The sequence below is a fragment of the Lolium rigidum genome, chromosome 6 (assembly GCF_022539505.1).
Source record: "Lolium rigidum isolate FL_2022 chromosome 6, APGP_CSIRO_Lrig_0.1, whole genome shotgun sequence".
Classification (NCBI taxonomy): Eukaryota; Viridiplantae; Streptophyta; class Magnoliopsida; order Poales; family Poaceae; genus Lolium; species Lolium rigidum.
Window position 1 is genome coordinate 38521185 of NC_061513.1, and position 26695 is coordinate 38547879.

General features: G+C 43.8%; 2 protein-coding genes and 1 long non-coding RNA gene across 6 annotated transcripts; 2 read left to right on the forward strand and 1 right to left on the reverse strand.

Annotated features, from left to right (window-relative positions):
• Positions 1-1537: 1537 nt before the first annotated feature.
• Positions 1538-24823, forward strand: LOC124667274. 2 transcript variants are annotated; one of them, XM_047204579.1, is made up of 2 exons: positions 1538-1598; positions 23343-24823. In XM_047204579.1, the coding sequence occupies exon 2, from the start codon at positions 23388-23390 to the stop codon at positions 24549-24551; it is 1164 nt and encodes a 387-aa protein (XP_047060535.1). In that variant the 5' UTR covers positions 1538-1598; positions 23343-23387; the 3' UTR covers positions 24552-24823. The 2 variants fall into 2 exon arrangements, with proteins under 2 accessions (XP_047060535.1, XP_047060534.1); XM_047204578.1 differs by lacking the exon at positions 1538-1598 and adding an exon at positions 23150-23260.
• On the forward strand, positions 1734-3169 carry LOC124667273. The gene has a single exon (XM_047204576.1). The coding sequence runs from the start codon at positions 1734-1736 to the stop codon at positions 2943-2945; it is 1212 nt and encodes a 403-aa protein (XP_047060532.1). The 3' UTR covers positions 2946-3169.
• LOC124667275 lies at positions 4497-7795 on the reverse strand. Of its 3 annotated transcripts, none has more exons than XR_006991210.1 (3): positions 7169-7795; positions 5610-5689; positions 4497-4882 (listed from the first exon to the last, which is right to left on the reverse strand). It is a non-coding gene; the product is annotated as an uncharacterized LOC124667275 (long non-coding RNA). The 3 variants fall into 3 exon arrangements; XR_006991211.1 differs by lacking the exon at positions 7169-7795 and adding an exon at positions 6646-6716; XR_006991209.1 differs by lacking the exon at positions 7169-7795 and having other exon boundaries at positions 5610-5856.
• Positions 24824-26695: the final 1872 nt, after the last annotated feature.

The window sequence follows — 26695 nt, forward strand, 5'->3', positions numbered from 1 at the left end:
TGGTGCGTTGTTCGGTGCACCACGCCCTAACGTTCTCGTCCATACCACTTATGTCGGCCATTAGCATCGCAGGTCCTCCTTCCCTCTTGTTCGCTGCTACGCTGGCTTTGATCAGGTCGAGCTTGATGTCCTTCGACCACCTCCATCTGTGCGGCCTGCTTGGCGGCATGCGTGGCGGCGTGATCCATGCACGCCATGATGGACGAGTGCAGCTTCTCGATAGCCGGCACCGCGTCCCTCAATGCCTTGGCCTTCTTGTTCCCAACGAGTCGACCGTTAGAGGCCGATGATGGCATCGCGGTGGGGTCGTACGTGGTGTTGGCCTTGGCGAGAGCAGTCCGCATCTCCGTCCACTTGTCACATCTCCCAATCCGGGCGAAGATCGACGTGGATAAACTTGAATTCAACGTCGTCGTTCTCCTCGCATCATGGCCACCTCCGTCGTCAAAGCCTTCCACCCCCTCTCCTTCTGCTCCCTCTACCGGCGACTGGCATTCTCCACCTGCCGGCGCTGGAGGTCGAAGGCCACTCGGTATTGGTCATCCCCTTCGGCCTCGGGCTTTCCCTTCTTCTTCGGGGGCGCGTCCGCCGCCGCGTAGGGAGCTACATACTTTCTCAGCGCAATGGCATCGTGGGCTCGTGGCAGGGTCTCAGCTAGGGTCGGGAAACGACGGGAGTGGTCGGCGATGCTGTGATGTGGAGGAGAAATGGAGGGAAATAGAATGATTTTGGAGGGAAAATTGGCAATGTCCCGCCGATAGGGCTGACCCGCCCACTTTTTGAGCGCCCACCGACGCCCCCGCTAACCTCCCTCCGGATTGGGTTTGGACTAGAGACGTTAGATGAATAGTAACGCACGCCGACGCAACAACTAATTTAGAGGCCGCGGGTGGACTCGATTTTTTGCATCGGCGACCCATAGCTCATTTGGGAGGCCTTTAAAGGAGCGAGTGAAGATGCTCTTAGCACGAAATCCACGCGACACGAATCCACTAAAAAAGTAAAGCTTGTGTTGTTCCTCCAACGTCAGGGGGTGCACATGAGCACCAGTGCTTCCAGTTTTTTTAAAATGGAAAATTGTATTTATGTATTTCAAAAAATCATCAAATTTATTCCATAAATACATACGCATGTTCTAAATATTTTCGTGCGAACTTTCCGTAGAAATTGCGTTGTATTTTGAGCCAACGAAAAAAAACAAATTTATGGATGTGTATAGGAGCAGATATTTGTCAAAAATTTATGTTTTTATATTGCAAAGTACAACATATTTTTCTACAAATTTCTACTGTACCTTCAGAATATTTATATGTATGTGGGTATTTAATTTCATTTTTTTTGAAATTCAAGAAATATGATTCAAAAATCAGGAGCACCTGTTCCTCATGTGCCCAGACCCTGAAGTGAATATCCGTTGTTTCCTCTCCTACATAACCCATTTTCACTACCCAGACGGCCTCCATCGCCTTCCACCTCCCACTACTTCAGCCCAGTTCACACAGCTGCGCACCAAACCCTCGCTCGCCGGCGCAGATGGCAGCGCACAGCACCGGCGCTCCGGCGGTACCTCGCTTCGCAGCTCGCACAGCAAGCACTTGGTACATCCTCTCTCCGAAGTCCGAACCCCCCTACGCTCCACTCACTGATAGCACGGATTTCTAACCTCTGCTCCTTCGCCCCGATCTGCAGATTCGGCACCCCTCGTCTGTATGGACGGAGACGGCGCAGGCCCCATGGAGAGGGCACTGATGAGCGACCCGATGTCCAAGCTCACCGACGACATCCTCGTGGACATCATCTCGCGGGTGCCCTACAAGTCCACCTGCTGCTGCAAGTGCGTCTCCACGCGCTGGCGCGATTTCCTCTCCCACCCCGACCACCGCAAGAAGCTGCCCCAGCCCCTCGCCGGCTTCTTCTACCAAGGCTACAACAGAGACCGCTTCCCCAAGATAGCTCGCTATTTCACCAATGCTTCAGGGGAAGGTGACCCTCTCGTCGACCCGTCACTATCATTCCTGCCTAGATACAGTAGCATTGAGATCCTGGACTGCTGCAATGGCCTCCTCCTCTGCCGGTGCTGGAAGCCCACTGACCCCAAGACGTTGGATTATGTGGTGTGCAATCCCGCCACCGAGAAATGGGTTGTTGTGCCAGCCACGGAATGGTCCAACAAGGTGAGCGTTGCTCGCCTTGGGTTCGAACCCGCCGTCTCCTCCCACTTCCATGTGTTCGAGTTCATTGATGAGAAGGCGTGGGTTACAGATGAGTCTGAGCTTAACGAGTGGACTGGATCTCTCGAGGCGGTGGCAACCTACTCATCCAAATCTGGAGTTTGGACGCATCCAGTTGCTGTGAGCACTATTTTGTCGATACCCACGCATTCAAAAGGCGTTTTTTTCAATTCCATCATGCATTTGGCTGCATTTGATGATATGGTAGCAACCTTTGACGTTCAAGGAAATCTTCAGTCGATCATTGATACTCCTGATTTGCCATATGATTCGCCTGTCAATGATGTTTTCGTATCACGGGGACAGTTATATTTTACAGGTATCACTCGTTCTGAATTTGGTCCTTCAATGTCAGTCTGGGTTCTTGAGGACTATGATTTTGGAGACTGGACCTTGAAGCACACTGTCAGCCACTTTGCTCTGTTCGGAACAAACTATTCAGGGTGTAATTACAAGGTCATCTCATTCCACCCAGAACGTGATATGATATTCGTAGTTTACGGGGAGGAGAACACACTTATGTCATATGACATGGATTGCAGCAAGCGACATATTTATGCCAACTTGGACAGGATTGCCAACTTGAAGATATTAGCGATGAAGAGAAGACTCCCTTTATTCCATATGGTCCCTTGTACACGGAGTCATTGGCAGATGGGACCTAAACATGCCTACTTGTGTAGACAACTTCGCAATTGTCTATCATTCCGATGAAACCTGTATGAACTTCTAACAGTTGCACATGGTGCTTGAGTGCACTAATGTACCTGACTCTATGGAGCTTAGCTATTGGCTGTTGCACTGAATTAGTAACTGAACTTATGTTTGTGTCCTTGTATAAGTAGCCCATGCAGTTTCATCAGCACAGTACTTGACCATGGATACTATGGTCACTTTGTTGTACCTTATTGTCATATCTTGAGTCTGGTTTCTGCTTATTTCTCTACCCATGAACAATTTCTTTGTGTTGCAACTTGTTGGTTAATCATGGCCTTTGGGCATTTGGAGAATTATAGTCCTGCCATGTATGTGGGTCTCCATTTGCTTTGTGATGCTTAAATTCCATTCTTTTTTGGAGAACTATAGTTGTGGCTTTGAAACTTTTGTTTTCCCCACTCAATGATGAAGTGATGTATAAGATGGATTCCAGGAAGCGATGTATTCTATGTCAACTTGGACAGGATGGTCATGATTGTGATACAAAGAATCCCTTCATTCCATATGTTCCCTTGTTCACGGATATGAACTTGTAACTGTTGCTCATGGTGCATGAGTGCACTAATGTACCTGACTCTACGGAGCTAGCTATTGGCTATTGCACTTTATTTAGTAACGGGTCTTATGTGTGTGTCCTTGTATATATAAGTATGTCATTCAGTTTCATCAGCCTAGTGATTAACTATGGATACTATGATCGCTTTGTTGTACCATCATTGTCTTTGATATCTAGAGTCTAGTTTGTGCTTATTTCTCTGTATGTGAATAATTGATTTGTTTTGCAACTTGCTGTTTGATCTTGCCTATTTCTTTTTGGCATTTGGAGAACTATAGTACCGGTATTATGTACGTGGATCTCCATTTGGTGGTGCTTCAGTTCCATTCTTCTCAACAATATTGCTTGGAAACTTTTGTTGGTGAAGTGATGTGTATGCAAGGTATTTTCTCATGATAAGACATGTTGTCATGGATATACTGTTTCGATAGTTCAATCTTGATTTATTTCATTTTGTGGACAGAATTCTTTTGGAACAACAGATGTTGACACTGTTTGGCTTCCACCTTAACTAGGAGAACTTTTTTAGTGCTATAAGTTAGTCCTAAATACCGTAAGATAGCTACCATAACTGTAGAGCAAACTGACACTATCAATTATTAAACAATCAGTAGTATTGTTTTTCTATATCTTGCTCACTGGCTTGTCCTATTATAATCTGAAGAGACGCACCAAAAAAAATTCGTTTCAGGTTTTGAATAAACTGTGGCAGTGAAGTTTCTCATGATAATCTATCTTATAACATGTGTAGAAACTCAATTCGGCTCTCGGGTGCGTATGATCCCTCTACCATAAAAACATACTAGATTTAGATGTGCGCCTTGGCGCACGACCCCGTAAAAATCGCACAAATTTACACTTTAAATAACAACGATAAAATAAGGTGTAAAAAGATAATATGTTTCCTAAGTTTTACAAAATAAAGTCAGTAGAATGAAATTAGGATAAAGCACACGAAATCATAAACAATGTAGCAAATGCTTATATAAACATGATGGACCAGAACATCTGTTTAACTAACTTCACAAGGATCAGTGTTTCTTATATTTTTCCTTCACAAACATGTACACATAAGAAACTAATTTTTTAACTAACTTCGAAGGGAGCAGGACTTAGTGCCTTATAGCGTTTTGACTAACTTCAGAAAAAGTGGGGTTTCTATTTTAACTTTCCCATGCTTACGAACATAACATATTTAACTAAAATTTTACAATAAAGGTACTAAACCCCACTTCTTCTGAACTTAGGAACCAACTTATACCGTCCTTATCATCATTAGTTCTTTTTTTAATTTGTCAAAATTCCTCCTTTCTTCAGTTTCTACATGGAACGATCCTTCCCACATTATGTGTATGCTTCCGCGAGAACAGGCATTGAGCTGCATGAAGGAAGATAAATGGCTTTATCAAGCGGTGAGCTACATAAGTGAAAGGAAATGATTAGAATTTTTTGAGCTTTCCATTGCTCACATGGTCCAAGTATCAACTTCGAAGTACCATGATATTCAAATTAGACTGGAATGTTGAAACAAGTTATTTGAACAAAATAAGTATATCTTTATATTCTATCAAAGGTGATGCAAATATTATCGTGGTAAAGTATCATGTTGAATATGCTACTTCTTCATGGCACGCGCTCAACAAAAATCTGACCAAGGTGCAAGGAAGTATCCGTGTGAAATAGATCGCTTGTTATAGTATTTACAAAGTTCAAGCTTAAATTTACTATTGTCAGCGAGTTTACCTTTTCATGGATTTTTTTTATTAAAAACCAAAAGTACCAACCTCATAACCTGATTTTGTTGTTTGATGAAACATCTGTCTATAGCCTAAAAGTTCCAAATTGGACCGTTTCAAAATAACCAGCAGGAAATTACTTACCGGTGCTTCTATTCTACTTAGTTACCGCAAACAAAGAATTAAAAGTTTCGTGGTAACTAATATGAGAAGCAAGGAAAACATGGACGAAACTGGAAGGCTAATATTTAGAAAAAAATGAGAGCTAATCATTTATGATACTACGTACATCCACAGATGACAAATAACCATTTTCTCTCTCTGAGGAAGAAACATTCATGAAAGGGGAACAGGAAGAATCTTATTTACCTGAACGAAAACAAAACCGATAGTTTGTGGTTGTGCAGAAAATACAATATGACGGCCTAGCACCTTCTTTCGAACACAGCCTAATTGCAGAAAATACAAAGTGGACATCAGCATCACAACATCTTATAGGTGCACTGTGCATCCAAAATCGAAATACCATGTCTAGGCATGAAAAGAATCTACAATTATTGTAGTAGCTGAACCATGATATGGTCGAACAGGCTGCAAAACTACAACTCAAGACCACTGAAATGTGGCGCACGAGTGTATTCCAGTGAACTCGTAACATGTAGATTTTCCCATTCTATCTCTCGGGCTTCCATTTCATTACATTTTGGGTTGAAACTTTGCGGTTGCCAAACTCCAGTTTTTTGTGGTGTGATATATTGGTTTGATTTCAGTTGGCAAACAACGAATTTGTAATGACCATTTGTATGGTGAACTGAAGAGACATGCACAATGGAGTAAGAGGGCAAGATGCGGATACACTCTTCGAGAAACATAGCTAGTAGCTCATACGGTTTATCTAATTGGTAATAAACGAATGGAAACAAAGATGTGTCTACATAGTATTGATAACTTAGTGCCCATCTAGAAGCTCATATGAAGCTGTAGGAACATTTGCATATGCCACTTCTGCATGAAAATAAAACAGGGGGACTAAACAGCAGAGCCTAAAAGGGTAACATAAAGCAAGATATGCTTGAACCACATAAAGAGATGTGTCAAATCGATCCATGAATAAAAGCAATGACGACGGACATACGACATGCATAAAAAATTGATAGCCATGGTTATGCACATACTTTACTGAATATATGACATGTTCAGAAAATCCAGATCTACAACTTGAAAAGACAAATCTTAGTTCACTAAATATACATAATATAGTTTCCCTTTACATTTGTCTAGTGTATTGTTATGGTTTCAAATGCCTCCGTCTCAACGCAATATGATAGCACAAATACAAATTAGTGGAAAGGGGAACTTCTCTAGACAACCAAAAAAGGAAAAAAGTGCCAACTCAGAGGTGTACCGGGATAAGAAGACAGTTGAACTGATACTATTCTTATTGATTGAAAAACTGAAAAGGCATGCCGATTTCCATCTCTGGTAACACAAACCAACCAAAGAATTGGTATATGTACTGAAATAATTAAAGGTTTTTCAGTAAAGCAGTAGAAATAGCTAAAAACATTTGTCTAACCCTGGCTTATCAGAGCAAGTAATTTAAGGCATAGATATAACAAAATGATTGGATGCAACAAAATACAAAAGATATTGTTTCAAAAAGATTTGGATAAAAGCAAGAGGTTCCAGCAAAGCAAACCGGTAAATCAATAATGTCACTTCAAACGAACTACAACATTCATATTTTTTCTTTCAATTTCAGTTTAAAATGAGCTTCAAACTATCAGCCAAAGTACAATATGAAAAGCTACATATATAACTACATGATCAGTTTCATAATGTACCACAAAATTTGATATTTGTCGACAAACCCGTCGCTGAACTGCCATATATTTGTAAGTAGTTCACGGAGAGAGAACAACTTATACCTTTTTCATTTACCTCTGACTACCGACACCCATAGGTAAAGAAGAAAGCATATGCTCAGGGACGAACCACATCCGGATACTCTGAGAATTACTTGAATTACTTGCTACTGAAAGTGTAACATAAACTGAGAAGTTTGACAGTTTGAACAACTTGAAGCTGAAAGTGTCACTTAAACTGAGAAGCTTGGCAGCGTGTATAATGTAAGACAGTGCAATGTGTTGATGGTGCAAAGCAGTGTTCAGAGGCCAAAGAAGCTGAAATGCAGGTCACTATGTGTGAGAATTACTTGCTGCTGAAAGTATGGCTTAAATTAATGGCGCCAACGAAAATATCAATAGCCGATTCACTTTGGCCACGAGTGCGGATAGCATCTCGATTGAAATGCAGTGCGCAGTTACCCCACAAGTCAATTTGTATCCCGTGACCACTGGGACGATAAGAAGTAGAATAAACCGAATAGCTACCAAGAAAATATAAACCTAATGAGCGAATAAATGATGCAATACTAAGTCCTAGATAGCATATAGAATTGTGCAACATACCTTGGTGAACAATAACCATGTTGTTGCCCATCTCATTGGCCATTGCTCTAAGTCCAAGCGCTTAAGTACTAATTTAAAACCAGCCTCGAACAATCTTTAAATAGAAATACCATGAGAATGTTACCAATATACTCGGCTCGAGTGCTGGTGACCTGTGCATCCACAAGAAATACATCCCAGCTTCAGAAAATCATAAATTATGGCGGTGAAACAAACAAACTTTACACATAAATTTCTGAAATGAATATTGGGCTGCAAGGGAATCATTGCCTGATGGAGTTGATCTAGAGATGAAGAAGAAGGCATGACAAAACTTTACCTAGAAATTTGGGCCGATGCAAGCCGTGTACTCGCGACGATGCTGCCTGCGGGGTCAACGGCGTGAGGTGGCGCTGATCCCGGCGACAACAACATCAACGACATGAGTCGGCGCTGCTTCAGGCAAAGGCTGCACCGGCGTTGACTGCGTGAGACATCACCGCCTCCCGTCGACGCAGCGAAGGTATGCTTCTCATCTCGCACCGCACTTAAAATGTAAAATAACACTTCATGAAAGGCCAAGAGTGGGAAAATTTCAAGGAAAATGCAAACTAATTCAACGTTTATTCTAAAATAACAGATGAGGAGCATCCAAGTTTAAAGTTTCTAAAATACAAGGCTATGAATAAACCTCAACAACGGAGAACATAATAATTACCTCTGTTTGGTTTCAAGACATGCCATTTGCAGCTGAATTTGTTTTCTTTTTTTGTATACGTAGTTGAGTATGAGTATTTGAGACAAGCATGCATTTACCAGTTTGGTTGACAGTAAAATTGGCAAGAGAACAAGACACTAAGCTGAATAAAATCTTGGTTAGGCCATGAAATGGGGAGGAAAGTAGCCCTTCGCCTCCAGGGAAATATTGCAGAGGACGACTAAAATCCGCAAATAAAAAACTGAAGAATGTAAGAATGCAAATTAAAATCAAAACTATGAAAATACCATAGGGCCATTTACATACAAAAGTAAGCTAAAAACACCCCACAGTATTGTACCCATAATGTACTCAAGAGGCTAAATATTTTATACTGTAGAGCACGGATGTATCAGTATCAAACAATATTTATCAATGGATATAAGCATCTATAAGATGAAAAAAACTCCCATCTCAACCTCTTCATATCAGTATCAAACAATATTTATTGCTGATAGATTAAGTAACATTCAAATCATATATTAGGTTTGGTTATTCCCTGAATCAACCGAAAAATCAAATAGGAAAACAAGAAAAAGCTATAGATGTGAAAGATTTAATGTAAAACAACACATATGCAGGGTGGGATGGGAGGAGGATCTCACTAGAGGTACTATGTGGCGGCAAGTTCAGTGGAGGGGCAGCTTTGGCATCAGAGGCAATAGTATCACCATTCTGCTCGCCGGCCGGCCGGAGTGAGCCTCCATGTTCTAGATCCAGTGCAGCAGCGGTGCAACCTTGAGATGAGGAGAGAGAAAGGGGAAGAGCAGACCATGGAGATGAGGAGAGAGAAAGGGGAAGAGCAGACCATGGGGTGGCAGCCACCCTGCTCGACTTCCTCTTCCCTTTGGCCGGGGAGGACGAACGGGGAGAGATTAGGCTAAGGGAAATCGCCGGAGATGGCGACGGCCGGGAAAACGATGGAGGCGGGGCCTGGCTCCTTCGTGATGCACCGGTCCGCCTACGGCTCCGTCAAGGGAGAAGGCTGTGCCCCTTCCCGGCCGATGGCCCGCGCGGCCGAGATCCTCGCGCTCGCCACCTCTACATCGTCGCCGCCGGCTGCTTTTTAGAGAGGGAGAGGAGATGAGACGGGGGAGGGAGACAGTAAAGACGGGGGAGGGAGAGGGAGGCGTACCCGCGAGCGACCCCTCCAAGACGGGCGAGGCGGCGGGGGCGCGAGGCGGCGGCGAGGACGGAGCGGGTTGGAGGAGGAGAAACCAGAGGGGATTGGGGGAGCGAAGCGTGCGGGGATTGGGCAGCGCATCGGGCCAGGCGGGCTTTTAGTGACCCATGGATAAAAAGTGGGTCCGTGGGAGGGCCTCGCCGCCCGAACGGAACGACGGCCGAGATCGCGCCACGTCAGCTCGATCGGACGGCCGAAAATCCAAAGCGCTGTGAGAGCTCTATGGGGGTGCAGCAATCATACCGTGAGATTTCCAAGTGTTAAAAAATTTAGACAAATTTTTTACATGTACATCTCCATAATATATGTGTGTTCGCCAAGTTTCACGAAAAAATGATATTTTTTGTAGTCTACGTGAAAAAGAGAAAATTTATCTTGTGACAAATTTTTGTTTTAGCACCGAATTTTGTCTTTTTTACGCACGCCACACGACAACTCGTTTTTTCACGAAATGACTTTGTGAGCGCGTAGCACATGAAAATGTACGTGCGAATTTTTTGTTTCAAATTTTTTGACATTTTAAAATGTGATTAACATGCATTTCGAAATAAAGGGAGCATATGCTCCCATGTGCCAAAACATCACGTGGTGTTTTGAAACATGGGAGCATATGCTCCCTCTATTTTAAAATGCATCTTACACATATTTTGAATTTCAAAAAAATTGAAATAAAAAATTCGCATGTAAATCTTCTCGTGTTACACGCTTACAAAGTTGTTTCATAAAAAATCGACTTATCATGTGACGTGTGTAAAAAAGACAAAACTCAGTGCTAAAAATAATATTTTCCACAAGATAAGTTTTCTCTTTTTTATATAGACCATAAAAAATATTGGTTTTTCGTGAAACTTGACGAACGAACATATATTATGAAGATGTACATGTAAAAATATTTGTTAAAAATTTTCGACATTTCGAAATATGATTATTTGGTAGAGGGTGCATACGCACCCGGGAGCCGAATTGAATTTCCGGATGATTTCACCTTTTTATGTGTTTGCTTTTGTCCACTGTTGATTATTCTTTTCTGCTGCTGGGCACCATCAATTCATTGCTGCCAGGAAATGCATTGCTGCCTTGGATGGTTGTTATATACAATCCTTGAACAATCTTGTTTAAGAGTTAACACGCCATTTGAGAACTTGACCGTAAATAGAGCAAGATTCTTAGCATTATTATTAATTATGCTATTGTTCTGAGCGCGGCGATGCATCGATGCGATGTTGTAGCAGCAGTAGGACGCGATGATGTCAACAAATAAGGTAAAAGGAGAGCCAATCGCCTATTGAATCTGGATTGTGCCTCGTCGTCAGGCTTGGCCTGTAAGAAAGAGTTGCACATGCTTATACTGATCCTGATCCTGAAGAAATACAGCCACAGCTGCGACTGACATAAGGGATTTTTGCGGTGAGCTTGTCACCATGAGGCGGCTCTGTCGGTCACATCATCTCCAGTCGCGTCCCCAAACGGCGCCACATTGAGCGTTTGGGGAACGTGTTTTATCCGTGCCGCGTTTGGGGGACGTCGCTCCCCAGCCGCATCCCCCAAATGCCACCCCCAAACCTTAAAATACTATTTTCTTTTCTATGTTTTTTTTATTTTTATTTCAATAAAGAGAAGAAATATTCCACAAACTAATACATAATTGGGAACGTGGTTTACATGAAGATATAGTTTGGAATATGGTTTTCCACAAACTAATACATAGTTTGAACCATGGTTGACATAAATATAAAAGATTGCAAAAAAACTAAACCTAACTAGGCCGGACATAGAAGGTTTCCTGTGGTCGCTGCCAAGAAAGAACACTCGAAGGTACACCCAGTCACCCAAACTGAAAAATTCCGCTGGTGAGGGTGCCCATGTTGGTTCTTCCGAGGAAGAACATCCAGAAACATTGGTCCATTTTTTCGCTGCGAAGAAACAACACTCTTCAGTCGTCGTCCTCCTCGGCGCTGTCGCCGTGGTAGTTCCGGCGGCAACGCGTCTCGTCGAACACCTTGACGCTCACGTCCCTGTCGCCGAAGTAGGAGAACACGAGCATGAAGCCGGGTTCGAGGCGGTGGTAGCGCGCAAACTTCTCCCAGCCGATGTGGAGGTGAAAGGACACGGATGTCGCCTAGAGGGGGGGGGGTGAATAGGCGATTTAAAACTTTTACGAGATGGGCTTAACAAATGCGGAATAAAACTAGCGTTTACTTTGTCAAGCCCAAAGCCTATATACTATGGTTCACCTATGTGCACCAACAACTTATTCTAAGCAAGAGTTCACCTATGTGCACCAATAACTTATGCTAAGCAATACAAGCAAGTATGTGATAACAAGATATATATAACTTCAAGCACGATGGCTATCACAAGGTAAAGTGCATAAGTAAAGAGCTCGGGTATAGAGATAACCGAGGCACGCGGGAGACGATGATTTATCCCGGAGTTCACACTCTTGTGAGTGCTAATCTCCGGTGGAGAGGTGCGGTTTCTTAGTGCTCCCGAACGCCACAAGAGGCTCACCTTGAGGTGTGGTTGCTCGATGCACACCAACGCCACAAAGGCCTCACCCCAAGATGCGGTACTCACACCACACACCGAACGCCACGAAGGCGCCTCACCTAAATCTCCGGTGACCCTCGCCACAAAGGCCTAGGTCACGGTTCCACTAAGGGATTTCCTTCGAGGCGGAAACCGGGCCTTACACAAAGATTGGGGCACACATCCACAACTTAATTGGAGGCTCCCAACAAATCGCCACAAAGGCCTAGAATCCGTCTAGGGTTCCAAGAACCCAAGAGTAACAACCTTCTTGCTTTCACCACCACGAATCACCGTGGAGAACTCAAACCGATGCACCAAATGCAATGGCAAGAACACCACAAAGATGCTCAAGTCCTTCTCTCTCAAATTCCAACAAAGCTACAAAAGCTATTGGGGGAATAAGAGAGGAAGAACAAATAAGAGGAGGAACACCAAATTTCTCCAAGATCTAGATCTAGTGGATTCCCCTCACAAAGAGAGGGATTTGATTGGTAGGAATGTAGATCTAGATCTCCTCTTCCTTTTCCCTCAAAAAGATTCAAGAAGCATAGGAGGAGTAGAGGGAAAGGGAAGCTCTCAAGGTCAACAATGGTGGAGAGCACAAAGGGGAAGAGGTAGCTGCCCAAGGAGGAAGAAGGGGGGCTTAAATACCCACTCCCATCGAAATATGACCGTTTGGGTCAGCTCAGGCCGGATTTTCCGGGCCGGATATTTGCAAAATATTCGGGCCCCGAAAAACGGCTAAGGACCATGAGAAAACATGCCCCTGGATGGGGGCCGGACATTTGGCCGGATATTTGCCCGGATTTGTCCAAAAACCGGATTTTTCCGGGGGCCGGATTATCCGCCCCAAACTTGGGCCGGAATATCCGCCCCCTGAAAACTGGCGAAACATCAAACCGAAACGGGCATAACTTTAGCATCCGGACTCCGATTTTGATGATCTTGGGCTTGTTTTAAAGCTAGGAACAAGCTCTACAAGATCATGCAGGAAACCATCATAGTCCAACAAGGGAGGATAGAAACAAATGATGAAAGGTTTGACCTATCTAAAAAATACATACCGGTAAAACCTCCAATCTTGAAAATGCAACAAGTTGCCCGTGCAAATCTTGATGAACTAGAGCTTGTCATGAGAATAAGCACAAGCTCTAAATCATCACATGGATAAGATCCAAATAATAACCAAGAAAGATGATGAACCAAACTCGAAAACGCAACAAGTGATCTATGCAAAATCCGTTTTCGATGAACTAGAGCTTGTCATGAGAATAAGCACAAGCTCTAAAACATCACATGGATAAGGTCCAAATAACAACCAAGAAAGATGATGCAAGGATGCAAAGGTTTGAGCTCTCTCCGAACGATACGATCGAGTTACTCACTCGAGAGCCCTCTTGATAGTACTGCAACTAAACTATAAACCGGTCTCCAACTACACTATGAGACCGGTGAGAAAGAAACCCTATCAAGAGCAAACCTTATACTTGCGCATTCCACTTGAGCTTGATGACGACGATCTTGACCTCAACAAGATGGAACGCCTTTCTTGCTTGTGCTTGCTTGACGAAGTCTTGTAGATTGCTCCCCCATAAACCACCATGGGAGAGCTTCTTCTTCGGCGCATCTTCGCATAACCATGACCACCATGTGGATTGCTCCCCCATAATCCACCATGGGAGAACTTCTTCTTCGGTGCATCTTCACATATTCATGATCACCATATGGATGGCAAGACTCAAGCAAAGGATCTCTTCGAGATGGCTCATCTTGAACTTGCACATCATTTCTCCATGGCAAGCTTCAAGCTTATGAACTCTTCGAGTTGGCTCATCTTGAACTTGCACTACATTTCTTCATTCTTCATCATGTTAATGTTTTGAAGTAACTTGAGGGCTCACTTCATCTTCATCTTCAAGACATACTTGACACTTGATATCCTTCATCAATTTCTTCTTATTGCAACCTTGAAGTCAACATATGGTTCAAGAATTGCCTATGGACAACTCCTACAAATATAACTCAATGCAAACATTAGTCCATAGGGATTGTCATTAGTTACCAAAACCACACATGGGGGCTCCATGCACTTTCAGGAGGTACATGTTGTCGCGCGCGTCGTAGATCACGTCGACGATCCACCGGCAGTAGTGGCAACCATCCTCGCGCAGATGCAGCGAGCCCGGGCGCTCGTCGTCGGCGACGAAGTCGTCCGGTAGCCTCTGGATGCCGTGTGGGTCGCCCTTGAGGACGACGATGAACTCGAATAGCACGGGCCCTTCCTCGTCCTGCCTGTCCGACGATGAGGGCGACGACGGCGTCGCAGGCGACGGCGAGCGTGCAGCTCTGCCGCGGCCATGACCATGACCACAACCGCGAGCTTGGCCTCCGCCTCTACCAGCCATGGCGTCGACTCTTGAGATGGTGGCGGCTAGGGTTGGGGAGAGAGGCGCTAGGGTTTGTGTGAGAGGGACGATGAGAGGCGGCCCTTTTTTATAGGCCGGAGGGATGCGGGGGAGCGGTCGCGCTCATTAACGCCGGCACGCAGAGCTAGGCGGCGACGAGACGCTTTGCTGCGCCTCTACGGGAACTGCACTGTCGCTGCGCGTCAATAACTTCCGTCGCGAGGTAGGCGACGGTTAGGTTAAAATTCAATTGTGCCGCTGACGGGTCGGCCCCGCCATTCCCCGCCTCGCTTTTCAGTGTGTCCGGCGTCCCTGGTGCGTCCCCTGTGGGGCGGGGACGGGCTCGGGGCGCCGGACACCATATCGGGGCGCCGGACACCGTATCGGGATGCGGCTGGGAACATTTTTTTTATCCGGCACGCCCAAATCGCTTTAGGAACGCTTTAGAGGACGCGACTGAAGATGCTCTCAGATGATGGATGAAGATGAAGGTTGGATGCGATGGTGCGAGGTGGGGGAGCGTGGATGGCGGGTTCTTGGTCGGCTTGTCCTTGGTATAATAATCATATAAGTATAACACATATCCTACCTAGTCTGACTCAGTTTAGCAGGAAAGCCACGCGTACAAGAATCCACTAAAAAAATCGAGCTAGTACGTCACTTGTTTTTGTGTTGTTCCTCCAACGCTAGGTCCTTTTATCGAGCAACTGCCTTTTTTTAGGACAATTCCCAACTGGTACTTTTACAGGAGGAGGCGATAAAAAAGATAGGAAGGCGGCCAAGAAAATCCATCTAGGATTTCGTCCCCTCGCTAGCGTCGCCCCACCGGTTCGTTCCGTCTTCGGTGACCTTTAGGCTTTGAAGTGTGGCGGATCACGGCCTCTCGTCAGCGGATGATTTTCGTTCTCTGTTAGGTTGTTTTCAGTGTCTTCCTTGGGATGTTGAGGCTGTGGCTACATCTTAAAGTCAGAATAAGGTCCTCCCTATCTATACTCGCTCCAGTGGTGCGTCTTGCATCGGCAGAGGACGCGTGGAGTCGTGTGCCCGACAGATCCATGGGATCCGATCGGTTTTTGTGTTGGTTGCTGTGGTTTCAGGTCACTTTCTTCCGATCTACTGCTATCTGATACGTCTCCGACGTATCGATAATTTCTTATGTTCTATGCCATATTATTGATGATACCTACATGTTTTATGCACACTTTATGTCATATTCGTGCATTTTCCGGAACTAACCTATTAACAAGATGTCGAAGTGCCGGTTCCTCGTTTTCTGCTGTTTTTGGTTTCAGAAATCCTAGTAACGAAATATTCTCGGAATTGGACGAAACGAAGACCCGGGGGCCTATTTTTCCACGGAGCTTCCGGAAGACCGAAGAACACACGAAGTGGGGCCACGAGGTGGCGACACCATAGGCCGGTGCGGCCCGGGGGGCCCGCGCCGCCCTATGGTGTGGCCCCTCGTCCGGCCCCCGACTCGCCCTTCCGCCTACTTAAAGCCTCCGTCGCGAAACCCCCGAGGCGAAAAACCACGATACGGAAAACCTTACCGAGACGCCGCCGCCGCCGATCCCATCTCGGGGGATTCCGGAGATCTCCTCCGGCACCCTGCCGGAGAGGGGATTCATCTCCCGGAGGACTCTACACCGCCATGGTCGCTCTCGGAGTGATGAGTGAGTAGTTCACCCCTGGACTATGGGTCCATAGCGGTAGCTAGATGGTTGTCTTCTCCTCATTGTGCTTCATTGTTGGATCTTGTGAGCTGCCTAACATGATCAAGATCATCTATCCGTAATTCTATATGTTGTGTTTGTCGGGATCCGATGGATAGAGAATACCATGTCATGTTAATTATCAAGTTATTACACATGTGTTGTTTATGATCTTGCATGCTCTCCGTTTCTAGTAGAGGCTGCGGCCAAGTTTTTACTCTTAACTCCAAGAGGGAGTACTTATGCTCGATAGTGGGTTCATGCCTGCATTGACACATGGGACGAGTGACGGAAAGTTCTAAGGTTGTGTTGTGCTTGTTGCCACTAGGGATAAAACATTGGCGCTATGTCCGAGGATGTAGTTGTTGATTACATTACGCACCATACTTAATGCAATTGTCCGTTGCTTTGCAACTTAATACCGAAAGGGGTTCGGATGATAACTCGAAGGTGGACTTTTTAGGCATAGATGCGGTTGGATGACGGTCTATGTACTTTGTCGTAATGCCCAATTAAATCTCACTATACTTATCATGTCATGTATGTGCATTGTTATGCCCTCTCTATTTGTCAATTGCCCGACTGTAATTTGTTCACCCAACATGCTTTTATCTTATGGGAGAGACACCTCTAGTGAACTGTGGACCCCGGTCCATTCTTTAATACTGAAATACAAATCTGCTGCAATACTTGTTTTTACTGTTTTCTCTGCAAACAATCATCTTCCACACAATACGGTTAATACTTTGTTACAGCAAGCCGGTGAGATTGACAACCTCACTGTTTCGTTGGGGCAAAGTACTTTGGTTGTGTTGTGCAGGTTCCACGTTGGCGCCGGAATCTGCGGTGTTGCGCCGCACTACATCCCGCCGCCATCAACCTTCAACGTGCTTCTTGACTCCTACCGGTTCGATTAAACCTTGGTTTCTTGCGAGGGAAACTTGCCGTTGTGCGCATCACACCTTCCTCTTGGGGTTCCCAACGGACGTGTCAACTACACGCATCAAGCAAATTTACGGCGCCGTTGTCGGGAGATCAAGACACGCTGCAAGGGGAGTCTCCACTTCTCAATCTCTTTACTTTGTTTTTGTCTTGCTTTATTTTATTTACTACTTTGTTTGCTGCATTATATCAAAACACAAAAAAATTAGTTGCTAGCTTTACTTTATTTACTGTCTTGTTTGCTATATCAAAAACACAAAAAAAAATTAGTTTACTTGCATTTACTTTATCTAGTTTGCTTTATTGTCTTGCACTCTATATTAAAAATACAAAAAAATATATTTAGTTACTTTTGTTACCATGTCTAGCTCTGAACCTGTTACTTCTTCACCTGAAGAATTAGTCTTCACTTTTAAACAAGGGGATGAGGAGAGTTTTAAGGATGCTTGGTCTAGAATTTTTACTTCTTATCGTGAAACCGAACCTCAAATGACTCTAAGTTTGCTCCTTAGTAATTTTTATTTTGGTCTTATGGTTCGCTATAGATATGCTTTGGATACTTTAGTGGGAGGAGATTTCCTCCATTGCAATGGGGATCAAGCTTTTAATGCCATAAAGAAGTTGGTTGCGTCACATGATTCAGCTAATAATTTTGATTCAGCCCTTATCAGCATTCATAATAGATTAAACACTCTTGAGACAAGTGCATCTCGCTTAAATGAAAATTATGGATACATTCGTAACCGTCTTGATCAAGTTTTAGTAAACTCTGAACTTTCATTGTGGGATCCTCGTTGTTAAAATTGTTATCGGTGATCGAACTCTTCATGCCTACTGTGATATTATGTATGAATTTTGCCTTATGCCTGAAAGCATTTATAAATCTTTGAAACTTTGGGGAGTCGATGAAGGAGGAGAAGAAATAACTCTCATTGATAACTCTATTATAATTCCTAAGGGAGTAGCTGCGGTGTGCATACAACCATACTTGGAAGAACAATATCTATTGATTATCTTGTTATTGAAACAGGAAAAATCATACTCGGGAGATCCTCGTTGAAACTATTGGGAGCGATCATTGATGTGGGAGAAGGCACTCTGAAATTCACCTCTATACCAGGGGGAAATCATATATTTCCTAAACCAAAGGGAAAGAAAAACAATAAGAAAGGTAAGGGTAAAGCCCAAGGTAAGGTTGACGCACCACCCTTCGATAACACTTGAGAAACACTTTCGCGCCTAGGCTGAAAGGCGTTAAAGAAAGCGCTTATGGGAGACAACCCATGTTTTTACTCCAGTATTTTTGTTTTATATTTGTGTCTTGGAAGTTGTTTACTACTGTAGCAACCTCTCCTTATCTTAGTTTTATGTTTTGTTGTGCCAAGTAAAGTCTTTGATAGAAAAGTAAGTACTAGATTTGGATTACTGCGCGAGTTACAGATTTCTTTGCTGTCACGAATCTGGGTCTATCTCCCTGTAGGTAGCTCAGAAAATTACGCCAATTTACGAGCATGATCCTCAGATATGTACGCAACTTTCATTCAATTTGAGCATTTTCGTTTGAGCAAGTCTGGTGGCCTAATAAAATCCATCTTTACGGATCTGTTCTGTTTTGACAGATTCTGTCTTTTATTTCGCATTGCCTCTTTTGCTATGTTGGATGAATTTCTTTGATCCACTAATGTCCAAGTAGCTTTATGCAATGTCCGGAAGTGTTAAGAATGATTGTGTCACCTCTGAACATGTGAATTTTTATTATGCACTAACCCTCTAATGAGTTGTTTCGAGTTTGGTGTGGAGGAAGTTTTCAAGGGTCAAGAGAGGAGTATGATGCAATATGATCAAGGAGAGTGAAAGCTCTAAGCTTGGGGATGCCCCGGTGGTTCACCCCTGCATATATTAAGAAGACTCAAGCGTCTAAGCTTGGGGATGCCCAAGGCATCCCCTTCTTCATCGATAACATTATCAGGTTCCTCCCCTGAAACTATATTTTTATTCCATCACATCTTATGCACTTTGCTTGGAGCGTCGGTTTGTTTTTGTTTTTTGTTTTGTTTGAATAAAAATGAATCCTAGCATTCACTTTATGGGAGAGAGACACGCTCCGCTGTTGCATATGGACAAATATGTCCTTAGGCTCTACTCATAGTATTCAAGGCGAAGTTTCATCTTCGTTAAATTGTTATATGGTTGGAATTGGAAAATGATACATGTCGTAATTCTAAAATGTCTTGGATAATTTGATACTTGGCAATTGCTGTGCTCATGTTTAAGCTCTTGCATCATATACTTTGCACCCATTAATGAAGAAATACTTAGAGCTTGCTAATTTGGTTTGCATATTTGGTTTCTCTAGAGTCTAGATAACATCTAGTATTGAGTTTTGAACAACAAGGAAGACGGTATGGAGTCTTATAATGTTTACCATATGTCTTTTATGTGAGTTTTGCTGTACCGTTCATCCTTGTGTTTGTTTCAAATAACCTTGCTAGCCTAAACCTTGTATCGAGAGGGAATACTTCTCATGCATCCAAAATACTTGAGCCAACCACTATGCCATTTGTGTCCACCATACCTACCTACTACATGGTATTTATCCGCCATTCCAAAGCAAATTGCTTGAGTGCTACCTTTAAAATTCCATCATTCACCTTTGCAATATATAGCTCATGGGACAAATAGCTTAAAAACTATTGTAGTATTGAATATGTACTTATGCACTTTATCTCTTATTAAGTTGCTTGTTGAGCGATAACCATGTTTCGGGGACGCCATCAACTATTCTTTGTTGGATATCATGTGAGTTGCTATGCATGTCCGTCTTGTCCGAAGCAAGAGAGATCTACCACCTTCATGGTTGGAGCATGCATATTGTTAGAGAAGAACTTTGGGCCGCTAACTAAAGCCATGATTCATGGTGGAAGTTTCAGTTTTGGACATATATCCTCAATCTCATATGATAATAATAATTGTTGCCACATGCTTATGCATTAAAGAGGAGTCCATTATCTGTTGTCCATGTTGTCCCGGTATGGATGTCTAAGTTGAGAATAATCAAAAGCGAGAAATCCAAAATGCGAGCTTTCTCCTTAGACCTTTGTACAGGCGGCATGGAGGTACCCCATTGTGACACTTGGTCAAAACATGTGCATTGCAAAGATCCGGTAGTCCAAGTTAATTAGGACAAGGTGCGGGCACTATTAGTATACTATGCATGAGACTTGCAACTTGTAAGATATAATGTACATAACTCATATGCTTTATTACTACCGTTGACAAAATTGTTTCATGTTTGCAAAATAAAAGCTCTAGCACAAATATAGCAATCGATGCTTTCCTCTTTGAAGGACCATTCTCTTTACTTTTATGTTGAGTCAGTTCACCTATTTCTCTCCACCTCAAGAAGCAAACACTTGTGTGAACTGTGCATTGATTCCTACATATTTGCATATTGTACTTGTTATATTACTCTATGTTGACTATTATCCATGAGATATACATGTTACAAGTTGGAAGAAACCGCTGAAACTTAATCTTCCTTTGTGTTGCTTCAATACCTTTACTTTGATTTATTGCTTTATGAGTTAACTCTTATGCAAGACTTATTAATACTTGTCTTGAAGTACTATTCATGAAAAGTCTTTGCTTTATGATTCACTTGTTTTCTCATGTCATTACCATTGTTTTGATCGCTGCATCCACTACATATGTTTACAAATAGTATGATCAAGGTTATGATGGCATATCACTTCAGAAATTATCTTTGTTATCGTTTTACTCGCTCGGGACGAGCAGAACTAAGCTTGGGGATGCTTGATACGTCTCCGACGTATCGATAATTTCTTATGTTCTATGCCATATTATTGATGATACCTACATGTTTTATGCACACTTTATGTCATATTCGTGCATTTTCCGGAACTAACCTATTAACAAGATGCCGAAGTGCCGGTTCCTATTTTCTCGCTGTTTTTGGTTTCGGAAATCCTAGTAACGAAATATTCTCGGAATTGGACGAAACGAAGACCCGGGGCCTATTTTTCCACGGAGCTTCCGGAAGACCGAAGAACACACGAAGTGGGGCCACGAGGTGGCGACACCATAGGCCGGCGCGGCCCGGGGGGCCCGCGCCGCCCTATGGTGTGGCCCCCTCGTCCGGCCCCGACTCTGCCCTTCCGCCTACTTAAAGCCTCCGTCGCGAAACCCCTGAGGCGAAAAACCACGATACGGAAAACCTTACTGAGACGCCGCCGCCGCCGATCCCATCTCGGGGGATTCTGGAGATCTCCTCCGGCACCCTGCCGGAGAGGGGATTCATCTCCCGGAGGACTCTACACTGCCATGGTCGCCTCCGGAGTGATGAGTGAGTAGTTCACCCCTGGACTATGGGTCCATAGCAGTAGCTAGATGGTTGTCTTCTCCTCATTGTGCTTCATTGTTGGATCTTGTGAGCTGCCTAACATGATCAAGATCATCTATCCGTAATTCTATATGTTGTGTTTGTCGGGATCCGATGGATAGAGAATACCATGTCATGTTAATTATCAAGTTATTACACATGTGTTGTTTATGATCTTGCATGCTCTCCGTTTCTAGTAGAGGCTCTGGCCAAGTTTTTACTCTTAACTCCAAGAGGGAGTACTTATGCTCGATAGTGGGTTCATGCCTGCATTGACACCGGGACGATGTGACAGAAAGTTCTAAGGTTGTGTTGTGCTGTTGCCACTAGGGATAAAACATTGGCGCTATGTCCGAGGATGTAGTTGTTGATTACATTACGCACCATACTTAATGCAATTGTTTGTTGCTTTGCAACTTAATACTGGAAGGGGTTCGGATGATAACCTGAAGGTGGACTTTTTAGGCATAGATGCAGTTGGATGGCGGTTTATGTACTTTGTCGTAATGCCTAATTAAATCTCACTATACTTATCTCATGTATGTGCATTGTTATGCCCTCTCTATTTGTCAATTGCCCGACTGTAATTTGTTCACCCAACATGCTTTTATCTTATGGGAGAGACACCTCTAGTGAACTGTGGACCCCGGTCCATTCTTTAATACTCGAAATACAAATCTGTCGCAATACTTGTTTTTACTGTTTTCTCCGCAAACAATCATCTTCCACACAATACGGTTAATCCTTTGTTACAGACAAGCCGGTGAGATTGACAACCTCACTGTTTCGTTGGGGCAAAGTACTTTGGTTGTGTTGTGCAGGTTCCACGTTGGCGCCGGAATCTCTGGTGTTGCGCCGCACTACATCACGCCGCCATCAACCTTCAACGTGCTTCTTGACTCCTACTGGTTCGATTAAACCTTGGTTTCTTACTGATGAAAACTTGCCGCTGTGCGCATCACACCTTCCTCTTGGGGTTCCCAACGGACGTGTCAACTACACGCATCACTATCATCTTTAGCGACGGTTGCTGCTCTGGTGCGCTAGTTCTTTGAAAATTTCATGTTTGTCTACTACAACAAGTTCTACTATGACAAGTTTTGCCCGGCTTTGGTGATGGAGGAGCGAGGATGGTGGCGCGCCTTTAATTCGTGCCAGTGTCCATAGGCGTCGCTAGGTGGTTCAAAAACCTACATGTAATTTTTATCACTTTTGGATTTCTTTGTACTACTATTAATGATTATTAATAGATTGACGGAATTTTTGAAAAAAACTGCCTTTGTTTGTTAGAATCACCAAATGACACTCGTTGTCATCGTTGAGCCGTAGGTTTTGTTCTTCTTTCCACTGTTTTTTTGTTTTGTTTTTTTTGTTTAGATTTTTTTTGAGAGTCTTTTTTTTTAGAGTCATTTGTTTAGATACGATGGCTCTTGTTTTCACTGCTCCATAATGTATTTTCACCCAAACGGCCCATCCTCCATCGGCTTCCACCTCCACTCCTTCAGCACCCTAAAACAAGCCCTCCTCTTCCGCAGCTCGCACAGCTGCGCACCAAACCCTCGCTCGCCGGCGCAGATGGCAGCGCACAGCACCGGCGCTCCGGCGATACCTCGCTTCGCAGCTCGCACAGCAAGCACTTGGTACATCCTCTCTCCAAACCCCCACGCTCCACTCACTGATAGCACGTATTTCTAACCTCTGCTCCTTTGCCCCGATCTGCAGATTCGGCACCCCTCGTCTGTACGGCCGGCGACGGCGCAGGGCCCCATGGAGAGGGCACTCATGAGAGACCCGATGTCCAAGCTCACCGACGACATCCTCGTGGACATCATCTCGCGGGTGCCCTACAAGTCCACCTGCTGCTGCAAGTGCGTCTCCACGCGCTGGCGCGATTTCCTCTCCCACCCCGACCACCGCAAGAAGCTGCCCCAGCCCCTCGCCGGCTTCTTCTACCAAGGCTACAACAGAGACCGCTTCCCCAAGATAGCTCGCTATTTCACCAATGCTTCAGGGGAAGGTGACCCTCTCGTTGACCCGTCACTATCCTTCCTGCCTAGATACAGTAGCCTTGAGATCCTGGACTGCTGCAATGGCCTCCTCCTCTGCCGGTGCTGGAAGCCCACTGACCCCAAGACATTGGATTATGTGGTGTGCAATCCGGCCACCGAGAAATGGGTTGTTGTGCCAGCCACGGAATGGTCCAACAAGGTGAGCGTTGCTCGCCTTGGGTTCGAACCCGCCGTCTCCTCCCACTTCCATGTGTTCGAGTTCATTGATGAGAAGGCGTGGGTTACAGATGAGTCTGAGCTTAACGAGTGGACTGGATCTCTCGAGGCAGTGGCAACCTACTCATCCAAATCTGGAGTTTGGACGAATCCAATTGCTGTCAGCACTATAGTTTCGATACCCACCCATTCAAAAGGCGTTTTTTTCAATTCCATCATGCATTTGGCTGCATTTGATGATATGGTAGCAACCTTTGATGTTCAAGGAAATCTTCAGTCGATCATTGATACTCCTGATTTGCCATATGATTCGCCTGTCAATGATGTTTTCGTATCACGGGGACAGTTATATTTTACAGGTATCACTCGTTCTGAATTTGGTCCTTCAATGTCAGTCTGGGTTCTTGAGGACTATGATCTTGGAGAATGGACCTTGAAGCACACTGTCAGCCACTTTGCTCTGTTCGGAACAAACTATTCAGGGTGTAATTACAAGGTCATCTCATTCCACCCAGAGCGTGATATGATATTCGTAGTTTACGGGGAGGAGAACACACTTATGTCATATGACATGGATTGCAGCAAGCGACATATTATATGCCAACTTGGACAGGATTGCCAGCTTGAAGATATTAGCGATGAAGAGAAGACTCCCTTTATTCCATATGGTCCCTTGTACACTGAGTCATTGGCAGATGGGACCTAAACATGCCTACTTGCGTAGACAACTTGCAATTGTCTATCTTTCCGAGGAAATCTGTATGAACTTGTAACTGTTGCACATGGTGCTTGAGTGCACTAATGTACCTGACTCTATGGAGCTTAGCTATTGGCTGTTGCACTTAATTAGTAACTGAACTTATGTTTGTGTCCTTGTATAAGTAGCCCATGCAGTTTCATCAGCCCAGTACTTGACCATGGATATTATGATCACTTTGTTGTACCTTATTGTCATATCTTGAGTCTGGTTTCTACTTATATCTCTATTCGTGAAAATTTTATTTGAGTTGCAACTTGTTGGTTCATCTTGGCTTTTGGGCTTTTGGAGAACTATAGTCATGCCATGTATGTGGATCTCCATTTGCTTTGTGATGCTTGAATTCTATTCTTTTTTTCGGAGAACTATAGTTGTGGCTTTGAAATTTTTGTTTTCCCCTCCCAATGATGAAGTGATGTATATATATCAGGTATTGTTTTATGATTAGATATGCTGTTAAGGATATACAGTTTTGATAATTCAAAGTGGATTTACTTCATTTTGTGAACTTTTTTTCTTTTGGAATATCAGATGTTGACATTCTTTAGCTCCTACCTGAAGTAGGATAGTTTCTATTGTGTGAGTTGGTTCTGAATACCGTAAGATAGGTGTCATAACTGTAGAACAGGCTGATATACTATATTAAGTTGTTAAACAACCAGCATTCTATTGTTACATCTTGGTCACTGGATTGTCCTATTATAATCTGAAGTGACACACGAAAAAACTTTTCGCTTCAGGTTTTGAGTAAACTGAGGCAGTGAAGTTCTTCTCATAATAATCGATTCCGATGTCCCTTAAAACATGTCTACATTGCATTGTAAATCTCTAGTTGCCATCTGATTTTATATTTTAGTAGTGCTGGTTATACCTAGCCATGCATCGAGAAATGCTTGAACACCATTTAACCTTTTTTAGCTGTTTGCTTCCGTCCCTTGTTGATTAATCTTTTCTGCTGCTGCATATTGTCAATGTGCGCAGTTGCAGTTGCTTTGCCTTTATGGCCTGATGGAACAACCAAACCTGCTATAGCATTGCATATAAGAAGCTGCAAGTTATCGACATGCTATCATGTGTAAATTGCTCCCTCTGATTCCGTCTCAGAAGATGCATTGCTGTCTTGGATCATTGTTGTATGCAATCCTTGAAGTCACTGCTAACTGCACTCTGGTGTTCCTGTATATCGATACTGCTACTATGATTGTAGTACTATCCCAAATTCCCAGGCTTTTAGTAGGACGTTGATCTTAGAACAGATGCCAAGCTTCCTGGTGCCATTTGAGAACTGGACTGTCAATAAGAGGAAGATTTTATATTACCATCCGTACTTTTATCGTTATTCTGAGTTTGATGATGGATATCCATGGCTTCCATGCGATGGACTAGAACATGAGAACGTCAACAAATAATTTGAATTTCGAAATGTGCTTCATCGTTAGACTTGTGGCTTGTATAATAATAGTACTGATTTTTGCCCGTCAACTTATATTGAGTAGGACGGCACCAGAACTCGTCCAGATGGTACGCCCGACGTTTGAAACACAGGATATAAGTTTCTAGAGATTCTGGAAATAATCAGGTTAACCAAGGCAACATATACTTGTCACACTACCACAACCACAATTTGAGAGAAAAATCATGCTATGCATGATAGTTATTTCGAATTGGGCTATGAATTCGGCCTGTTCACACTACCACAACCACAATCTGCTATTTTCATTTCTCGAGACACGAGTTGATATTTATTTAAAATTTTGTAACAGGAAGACACTACCTCGCGCAGGGCACATTTAGCCCATATGCCACGAAAAGGCACGCTCTGCCACTACCTTTTGGTCATGTCGATGGAGTTGGAGGACAAAAATTCACCGTGTGGATTCCGCCTAACAGTTTGACCAAAGCACACTCCGCCTGCTTATCGGAGTTGTTAGGAGGACACCATTGAGATGGAGGTATTCGCCACTGGAACCCCATTGTCGCCACCACAGCTACGCCCTCACATAAGCCTAACTATAGCTTATCAACTCGTCGAGAACGATGCACCGGGCCTCTGTTGAGCGGCAGCTGAAGGGGAGGAGAACCCGTGGGGTTGC

What these genes read in the sequence shown, in the direction of transcription:
- LOC124667273 (XM_047204576.1), top strand. Translation starts at nt 1,734, where the DNA reads ATGGAGAGGGCACTGATGAGCGACCCGATGTCCAAGCTCACCGACGAC.
- LOC124667274 (XM_047204579.1), top strand. Translation starts at nt 23,388, where the DNA reads ATGGAGAGGGCACTCATGAGAGACCCGATGTCCAAGCTCACCGACGAC.